Source organism: Echeneis naucrates, chromosome 5 (assembly GCF_900963305.1).
Source record: "Echeneis naucrates chromosome 5, fEcheNa1.1, whole genome shotgun sequence".
NCBI lineage: Eukaryota > Metazoa > Chordata > Actinopteri > Carangiformes > Echeneidae > Echeneis > Echeneis naucrates.
Window position 1 is genome coordinate 7,287,365 of NC_042515.1, and position 9,550 is coordinate 7,296,914.

The following is a 9,550-nucleotide window of genomic DNA, read 5'->3' on the forward strand; positions in this document are numbered from 1 at the left end:
CCCCCCCATCTGACTTCGATGGGTGAGTCAGTTCATGAAGCATTGCAATAGGACCATGACATAATTAATTAAATACCGAAATAACTATATATATTTGTACATTCAAGGAACTGCTATATTACATTCTGTCCCTTTTTCCTCCATAAACAAGTCATCTCAGTGGGTGATTTGTTCTGTAGCAGAATTGTATCAGTGTATTGTATAATGACAATAAAGCTACTTTCCTTTCCTGTATTTCCTGAGTTTTTTTTTAAATATACTTTTACTTAAGTAATATTTCGATGAAGCTATTTTACTTGTATTGGAGTAGTATTTGACAAGGAGTATCTGTACTGTTACCCAAGTAGTGACGTTGTGTGCTCTGTCCACCTCTGATTTTATGAAAGAAATGAAAGATAAGCGTAATTAAAGATGTTTCAGTATATTATTTAAATCTTGATTTTTGATGATATTTTCCCAAAATGCAATGCAATATTTTTTGGAAGATAATTTTATGCTATGTTTCTTACATCATATTTCGTTTGATATGTTTAATACAAAATTGTGAGTCCAACCATTTGTATCAACGACTAAACGTATGATCTGTGATACAGCACAATGATTTATCATTTCATGTCATTGGTGACTAAATTTCACGTAGGAATGAAAGTGAGCGTGAATGGATGTATGTCCCTAAACCAAATACCAAGTCAAAGAAGAAAGTGAATTGGCCTTCAGTGGAAATCTCAAAACGTAAATAATGCAGTACGTGCAGTACAGGACCAGAGCATTAAATCTTAGGAAAATGAAAACAATTAAACCTTAGTACTTAAATGTTATCATCATGTTATTTGAAGCTTGAGCCACAACAAACAAACAAACAAACAAACAAAAAATATGTAGGATATGTAGGAGGAACCTTTCGTGTTTTGAAACAGCACGGACGGGTTTCGCGGTGACACCTGACGCGATGCAGCAGATTTTTGTGTCGTGTCTGCTGCTGCTCCGTCTAAAGTCATGGCAGGTCCAGACCTGATAAAAACTCTCCTGTACACCGTCAATAATCTGCTCCAGCAGCAGAAATACAAAGCGGCGCTGGCGGTTCTGAAAGGATTCAGAAATGGCGTCGTGTGAGTGAAAAGATTTAAATGTGACCGTTTCCTCCTGGTTTGTCCCAAAGCGGGCTCCAGTCTGTTGTGCAAACATTTGAATGGAGTTTGCTGGCTAAATGTACTGTGGACTCTGGGACTTAGACAACTTTGACTGAATGTGTTTATTTCTCAGATATGGGGCCAAGATCAGAGCGCCACACGCCTTAGTCATGACATTTTTATTCAAAAGTGGCAGGTAAGCGTTTGAGCTGTGGTCTGCTTTTTATTTTTAAAATGTTGTGTATCTGAAGGTCTGATCATGTTGTTCTTCTCCTCTGGTAGTTTGAAGGAAAAGCTCAGAGCCATTTTGAAGGCCACTTACACACATTCCCGCAACCTGGCCTGCTTCGTGTTCACATATAAAGGGCTTCATGCTCTGCAGATGAAGATGCAGGGAAAGAGTCTGCAGTATCACTCCTTCCTGGCTGCCTGTGTAGGAGGATGGCTAGTTTTTGGTGATAACAACAGCATCAATAGTCAGGTATGTCAGACCTGCAGTCTACAGAAAAGACTGCAGACCGCAACCTACTTAGTAACCTACTTAGTAAATGTGTTACTAAACACATCTCTGTGTTGCTTCAGATCAACATGTACTTGCTGTCGAGGATCTTGTTCGCCCTGTCTCGGTTGGCCGTAGAGAAAGGATTCATCCCTCAGCCTAAACACGACCCCTTCCCGCTTTTTGCCACCTTGGTCTGGGGCATCGTCCTGTGGCTGTTTGAGTATTACCCTCACACTCTCCAGCCCTCCCTACAGTCCTCCATGACCTACCTCTACCATGACAGCAATCTGTGGCATGACATAACAGACTTCCTTGTTTATAATAAGCCACGGACAGGTGCTGAGAAATGAACTTAACCTATAGATTTTTTTTCCCTGTGTCGACCTGCTCTTTATCATACTATAATTACTTTTTTTTTTTTGAATTATTGATCGTTGCCTTCTTTAATTTTTGTCTAAGCAAATTTGTACTATAAGAGTGTTTTTAATTAAGGTTTAATATTGATCTGTTTCTCTTCATTGGTCCTGGTTAATCCTTGTTTGACTCTAAAACTTCTCGCTAAAAGAATACACCAGCGTTTCAACCTTTACTTTTTATTTTCAATATTCAGCTGGAAATGTCAATATTTCTGTCCTGCTAACATTTTGATGAATGGGTAATTGCATTGTGTGGCTTTAATTTAAATCACAAAATCTAGCTTTTAAATAAAAGATAAAGAGATGAGTAATGCAATCAATTTCAAACCTGCAGTAACATAAAAAGACAAAACAATATCAACAATGTAAATGAACAACTGATTTGAAGACTGAATGATTAAAAAAAACGAACAAAATATAATATCCACTTATATATAAACTATAAGTTTTTTTACACCTGGTCTTATTGTTTATTTATTTTGTTGGGGTTTACCACATGACTCACGTTTTGTGTTCTTTTGAAATTGGTAAACCTCAGCTCCAAAACCAATACCAGGCGTGCCTACTGAAGCTTTTGTCCTTTTATGCCATTTAAAAGCTGAAAGGTGTGCCATTTTACATAATCTTAAAGGAGAGCTAGGATGAATGAGATATGGCCAAACCCATTTTCAGTTTTCTTTTGCGTAAATACCGTGTTTTGTTACCCAGAGCAGTAGAGCTGTAATGCATTTCTCTGTCGAAACATAAGTTTTGCATTATTGTATTCATTCAAAAATATGACCTGATGCCAAAACTGTGCATTTGTAATGTATTTTTTTTGTTTATTTGTTTACTTTTTATGTGATTACCAGCAAAGGAAAGTTGAACCCCTTTAACTTAAATATTTCCTTTTTATTTTTGCTTCTGTGACTGCATTTCACAGGGAGATGTGGTACATTTGAATCAGCTCATTGAATCAAAAGCTATTCTCAGTACTGGAATTTTAATGCTTTCCATTTAAAAGATATCGGCTTAGAATATGCAATTAGGGTGTTCTCAAATTGAAATAACTAACAGCACTTGCGGCAAAAAACATAAATAAATCAAATGTCTTGATTAGCAAAAATATGTGAACACATCAATGTAAATGGAACAATCATTGATAATCAACAAACAAGTGTAAATGATAAGCGATGACGAAAGTTGCTTACGCTTGGAAATATTAACTGAAAGGAACGAAGCATGAGTTAGATTTACCTGAGAAGTGGGTGTTGGCTTTGGTTTGAGTCACAAATAATTCTTGTCACGCTCTTCCAACACACAAGTGTCAACTTTAGGGGGCTGCAATCGGGATTCAGGAAGGGTCACCAAAGTATCAAGGCCCCAACATCTTGGAACTATAAAGGGTTGTGCGAAATATTAAGGTATCCAAAAGCAGAAAAACTGACCATCTGATAGAGACAGACAACACTATCAGTCATGCGACCACTCAACTGTATCACAAAGCTCCACAAATTATCCGTTGTTCCAAATTAGTAAAAGTCTGCTTCCAGGTAACAACCAAAGATTGTTCTCATTGTTCTTAGAGTCAGGGTTAGGTGTGACATGTCAACATTCATTCATCCAAAATATGTTCCACTCAACACACCTCACATAGCTGACATCGCATTAAAGCACAGCTGCCTGGTCCACATTCACATTTTAAGTTATTTTGCTGAGACAACCAAAAACATAAAATAGCTCCCACCTATCTTTTTCTGCTATTCTGTAGCAGAAGCAACACTTTCAAGGCTGCAGCTGGTTAAACGAGTATGTGTGTGTATGAGGAGATGCAGGAATAACAGATTGAATTCAATTGTGCATTAAATTAAGGCACGCATTAAAAAAAATAAATAATCCAGTGGTAAATATGCAGTGTATTACTTTATGATAAATGATAAGCACGTGTGCAAAATTCTAAAGCTGAAAAAATTTTATTAGTTTTACAAAATGAATCATTACAAACAAACAGACTGAACGACTGCAAGAAATGTAAAGGAATAGATGAAAAGATTAAAACTGAAATTGCAAAGATATGACAACAACACCAGTTATATGAGAGAGCGAAAAAAAGGATACTTGAACTGATCTTTAATAACCATCTCACCAATGATGAAACCCATATAAGTACAAAGTATGACCTTTTTTGTAGTGCACTCGAGGCGCTCTATATGCGATCTGAACACTGTCTGTTTTTTAAGGTCTAGCTTTAGTTGAGCTCTACAACCTTTTTGTTTTTGGAATCTTCCAAAGAGAGCTAAATAAGCTCTGCACAACACTGCAAAGTCCAATATATAACACAAATTGAGCAACAAATGATTATACCTGATGGAATGTTTGAGATAAATTATACCAAAGCCTTAACTTTCACCTTAAAAAAAAAAAAAAAAAAAAACTGGGCTCGCCTGCTTACTCATGTCAGCGCCATCTAACTGATGCAATACACCCCTGGTTCAAGAGGGTGGGGCAAACAAAGTTTAAATTAGTGTGGAGAGGCGACATAAGGGCCAGAATCACAGAGCTGCTGCTGTGAAAAAGACAAACAAATGGAGGGTGAGATTCCTCTTCAGAAATGTGCTCTTTTTTTTTTTCCTTCACCATTTTATTGCTCTGTTATTTGACCTGGGTAAATGCAATTTTCTGTAGCAGTTTCTTTAATTGTTTTTTTACTTGCAGACTTGCTAATCCAAAATGTTGACCTTGAGAAATCTGAAAACCTGGAGATACACAAGACAGAGGACTTCAGCGACTCCAAAGTCCTCGTGCTGCGAAGAGGAGCACCATTCAAAGTCACTCTGCAACTTGGGGGCCGAGCCTTCAACCCCCACACTGACTCTTTGAGGATCAAAATTTTGCTGGGTAGCCTATATTTATATTTAACCTAGATGTTCTTGGCGTAAATGGCTGTTTGAGTGCATACATGTATATGGAGCCAGCTTTTCCATGTAACAATTTGTGATTAAGTTTATTTGACAAAGTTTCCAATCCCTCCTCTCTCCCTAGGCCGTCTGTATTCGATAATGCCAGTCACTTTCTCCAAAACCGTTTCTTCCTCATCCTCTTCCTGGAAAGCCTGCTTCGACCCCAAAGATCTGAACCTCCAGAACCCCTCCATTTTCCTCTCATCTCCTGCCTCTGCCCCGGTGGGAATCTACAGGTTTGCGATGTATGTGTCCTCCAAGAATGGCTGGCACAGGAGCAGGTTTTCCACGTTCGTCCTGGTGTGTAACCCCTGGTGTCGTGGTGAGTAAAATTTACAAATCAAGAGGATGGAACGATCATGCTTTTCCACAGTTAACGCACAGCTTTGCAGATTCAGAGTAGCTCTCAGTGCTGTCAACCAACCCAGAGCTACTTGTACTGGTAGTCATGCTTTGTGTGACTGGATGAAGTAATTCATTTTACAGGAGTTTAGCAGTGATGTACTGTGCTCAGTAACTAGCTCGGTGGATCGTAACACTAATGCTAACATCTGTTTGCACCTTTTCAAAATAGAATACAGAACAAAGATGAGCCAGGGAACCAAATTCCAATGCTTTTAGTCTACCCTGCAAAACAATTTAAAATGCAAACACACTAGGATGAACTAAATGTCAGGTTTCTTCCTTGCAGAGGATGCAGTATATATTCCCTTCGAGGACGAGAGAGAGGAATATGTCCTGAACACCTCTGGGTTGCTGTTTATGGGGACAGCTGTGAACAATGTGTCAAGACCATGGTCCTTCGACCAGGTATGAAAATGATATTCTGTTGAAATTGTTTGCAGATTCAGATATGAGATCACACAACCGTATTTATAAGAGCCGTTGTGTTGGCTCGCATGTCATTGTGCAAGTTTCACTTGTATCCACTTGCTGTGCATGAGAATATAATACTTGAATGAAAAGCTGATTTTACCCTTTCATTTCTTTCCCTCTCCGTGTGAAGTATGAGCCTGGCGTTCTGGAGGCATGCCTGAATCTGCTCCAAATCAGTCCCCAGCACCTGAAGAACAGGAGAGTGGACTACCTCAACCGAAACAACCCCGTCTACATCAGCCGGGTCGTGTCTGCCATGGTGAGCAAATCACAAACTTCAAACAGAGGGATAATTATCTCACTGTCAGCGCCGTACCTCACCTGTCTATGTTTACTGTCACAATATAAGCGTCTCTTCAGCTTTACCTCATTGAAAAATGTTCTTGCTTGAACTGGTGCAGGGTGCTATGCAGATCAGTAAACAAGAACACACCTGCAAATAAAAAAAAAAATAAATATATATATATCACTCAAACATTGGTGCCTGTAATCACTGCAGCAAACAGTTGAATAGACTTGACTAGATTTGTCATTAGACTGTCACCTCAGGGGTGACATGCTCAGACCTGCTCTGTGATGTTTGCAGCAAAGATCCAAAAGATATATTTATCTTTTCGTTTCCTTTTTAGATCAACTGTGAAGACGACCATGGAATCCTGAAAGGGAACTGGTCTGGTGACTTCAAACAAGGAGTTAACCCTACCATGTGGACGGGGAGCGGGGACATCCTGTTACAGTGGGCCCGGTCTGGTTTCAGCCCAGTCAAGTATGGGCAGTGTTGGGTCTATGCAGCTGTCATGTGCACAGGTAATTATATCATTATGATTTCAAACTTTGTAATTGTAACCAGCTCTAAACCTCTAAAACATAATACTGTCATCGCTGACTCACACACAACAAAATGTATCATTTTTTCCATGGTGAGATAATCAGTTATTATCATCAGCATGTGACGCCTGTGCCTGTCCTATTATTGTGCCTTCTCAGTTATGAGAGTTCTTGGCATTCCTTGCCGTGTTGTCACAAACTTCAACTCTGCACATGACACCAATGCCAACTTGGTGATTGAGGAGTACTACAGCGAAACGGGGCAGAAGCTGAAACTTTCTAAAGACAGCATATGGTCAGTGTTGGAGCAAATACGTCTTATTAACATGGCTAAAATAAAAGCTTTAACAAGTACAAAAAACAACAAGTAAAAAAAAAAGGTTAGTGACATTTATTTTGACTAACAGGAACTTCCATGTCTGGGTTGAGTGCTGGATGAATCGCAGGGATCTGGGGTCTGGAATGGATGGCTGGCAAGTTCTGGACCCAACACCTCAAGAGAGGAGTGGAGGTATGGAAGAAACAATGTTGTTCCCATTATGTGATGTTTCTCATTTATTACTGACGATTTGACTTTTTTTCTAAATATCATCATGATGTGTTTTTCAGGAGTGTACTGCTGTGGCCCAGCTCCAGTCAAAGCCATCAAAGATCGGCACATCAACCTGCCTTATGACATCCCCTTTGTCTATGCTGAAGTGAATGCAGACGTCCACACAGTCATAATAAGCCAGGGCCGAGCGATCAGCTACCACAAAGACAAAGACAGAGTTGGATCCCTCATCTGTACAAAAGCTGTTGGCTTCCCCAGACTCCAGAACATCACAGAAAACTACAAATACACCAAAAGTATGATCCAAAAGCAATTATTTTAATACTGGCTGATTTAAAGAAGTGGCATGTTGTTCACTCTAAAATATGATTCTTGCTCTCCTTGCATGTTCTATTTATCTTTTTAAAATAGGTCCAACTTCAACGCTTCGATCACACAGCTCCACAATGTCTGGAGACTCAGCACTGAGTGCAGGTAAACTTTATTCTCAATCCATAAGTCAGAATGATCGCTTGTTTAAACACAGGTCATCTCACTCTGTGGCTATCTCCATGTTTATGTAGGAGCCTCACCCAAGGAAGTGTCAGTCTCCCTGATCCTGGATAAGGCTCCACTTGCTGGACAGCCCATCAGCTTCACAATGAAAATCACTAACAAACAGAGTGTTCCCAAAAGGATGAATGTGCACATCAACGCCCAGGTCAAAGAATACAACAACAGTCCCTCAGACACCTTCTGGGAAAAGCAGGGCATCATACATCTAGCACCCAGAGAAGGTAGGCTTATTTCACCTTACTCCTCAAATGGTGACTTTTGGGGGACTGCTACACTTTGTAGAATTTATTGAAAAATTACATGTCAAATTTCACACATCCCCTTCCTTTTCGTTCCGCTCTCTTTCCAGTCACACTCTTGCAGCAGCAGATCCATCCAGACGAGTATGAGAGCGTGGTGGGAGACAACCTGATCAACCTTGCAGTAGTCTTAGAAGACATGGCCACTCATGAGCGGTACCTGGCCTCAGACGAGTTCAATATCACCAGCCCAAAGCTGCACATCCAGGTACTTCAAAGACATCCTGACTATTTCTCACCAGGGCGAGTAATTCAAGAGCGAATTTAAGGGAATTTTCAAGGTTCACTAAAACACATTTCTCCTTCAGGTCGAACGTGAGACCTCCATTGTTCTTCACAAAGAGCAGGCAGCCGTAGTGGCCTTCACTAACCCGTTCACACACAATATTAGTGGAGAAGTGATTGTATCCGGATCTGGGCTGATTCAGGGAAAGTTGCACTGCAGGTAGGAAATATGATTACTTGTCTTCATTTTTTGTATTTCTGTTGAAAGTTGTATATCGCTTAGTGATTTAGCCCCCTTCTCAATTGGCTGCAAGATGAAAAGGTGAAAAATTAAATCACTCCCGCTCTGCAGGGAGTCACGAAGGAATGTCAGCATTAACATTGAGAACTTTATTTGTGTTCCCTGTTCAGGCAGGCGTGGCCAGGACAATGTAGAAAATTTATATTGCTTTGCTGATCCGTGCCAGTAATAATACTATGAATGCACTAACTGACTATTTAGGGCTGTTTGATGAAGGTGTGTTCAGCTGTTGAATAATGAAACACCCTGACCTCATAGTGGACTAGATTTTACTGAGCTATCATTATCTAAACTGGTCTGAAGAATTAGGGCGAACCAGTTGAAAACAGGTCGGAGTACTTTCAAGAGAGTTTTTGCCATTTAAAATCACCATGGTAACAGTACTGCCAATGCTACCATTTAGTGACGTCTTATCTTTCTGTGTGTCTTCCTGCAGGATATCTGCACTGCCTCCCGGAGGAACCGTGATAAAGCGCTTCACTTTCACCCCCAGAATGGCAGGAGCAAAGATGCTTCAGGCGACACTGTTCCTGAGCGACATCAGCACCGTGATCACAGGCTTCGAGATGGTCGTTGTCAGAAAAGCTTCCACCACTTATTATTAAAGATATTTTTATCACATTTGTTTTTTTCATTGGAAGCATTTTTTTAACTATCAGCTTTGTTCTGCCTCACAAATACATTTTCAGTGAAGTTGTAAAAACTTAACACACTCTGAACTCTGAAACCAAAAGAACGGCAGCCAGGTGGCAGCAGTAGACACAGAGACACAATTCCTGCTCTCCATTTTCTGTGTGTGATATCGATGTGGATGTAAATTACACTTATTTATGTATTTATATATTTATTTACGTATTACTTGAAATTGAATAAAGTGTTCTTGTACCCTTTCAATGTTTGTGGAAATAAAATAAAACAATTGTATA

General features: G+C 39.7%; 2 protein-coding genes across 3 annotated transcripts; both read left to right on the forward strand.

Moving 5' to 3' along the window:
• Positions 1–967: 967 nt before the first annotated feature.
• On the forward strand, positions 968–3,007 carry pxmp4 (peroxisomal membrane protein 4). Of its 2 annotated transcripts, XM_029502832.1 has the most exons (4): positions 997–1,109; positions 1,264–1,326; positions 1,413–1,611; positions 1,713–3,007. In XM_029502832.1, the coding sequence occupies exons 1-4, from the start codon at positions 997–999 to the stop codon at positions 1,980–1,982; spliced, it is 645 nt and encodes a 214-aa protein (XP_029358692.1). In that variant the 3' UTR covers positions 1,983–3,007. The 2 variants fall into 2 exon arrangements, with proteins under 2 accessions (XP_029358693.1, XP_029358692.1); XM_029502833.1 differs by lacking the exon at positions 1,413–1,611 and having other exon boundaries at positions 968–1,109; positions 1,713–1,911.
• Positions 3,008–4,552: 1,545 nt separating this feature from the next.
• tgm5l (transglutaminase 5, like) lies at positions 4,553–9,536 on the forward strand. Its single transcript, XM_029502487.1, has 14 exons — positions 4,553–4,619; positions 4,743–4,925; positions 5,070–5,309; positions 5,679–5,797; positions 5,994–6,122; positions 6,493–6,670; positions 6,851–6,986; positions 7,099–7,202; positions 7,301–7,540; positions 7,656–7,718; positions 7,808–8,020; positions 8,149–8,306; positions 8,407–8,543; positions 9,061–9,536. Exons 1-14 carry the CDS (start codon positions 4,613–4,615, stop codon positions 9,227–9,229), a joined length of 2,076 nt encoding a protein of 691 aa, XP_029358347.1. The 5' UTR covers positions 4,553–4,612; the 3' UTR covers positions 9,230–9,536.
• The last annotated feature ends 14 nt before the right edge of the window (positions 9,537–9,550 follow it).

Excerpts from the sequence above, each read along its gene's own strand:
- pxmp4 (XM_029502832.1), top strand. The coding sequence starts at position 997 with ATGGCAGGTCCAGACCTGATAAAAACTCTCCTGTACACCGTCAATAAT. Across the intron at positions 1,327-1,412 it reads TTTTTATTCAAAAGTGGCAG|TTTGAAGGAAAAGCTCAGAG; the intron begins GTAAGCGTTTGA and ends CTCCTCTGGTAG. Across the intron at positions 1,612-1,712 it reads ACAACAGCATCAATAGTCAG|ATCAACATGTACTTGCTGTC; the intron begins GTATGTCAGACC and ends GTGTTGCTTCAG.
- tgm5l (XM_029502487.1), top strand. Across the intron at positions 7,203-7,300 it reads ACCTCAAGAGAGGAGTGGAG|GAGTGTACTGCTGTGGCCCA; the intron begins GTATGGAAGAAA and ends TGTGTTTTTCAG. Across the intron at positions 7,541-7,655 it reads AAACTACAAATACACCAAAA|GTCCAACTTCAACGCTTCGA; the intron begins GTATGATCCAAA and ends TTTTTAAAATAG.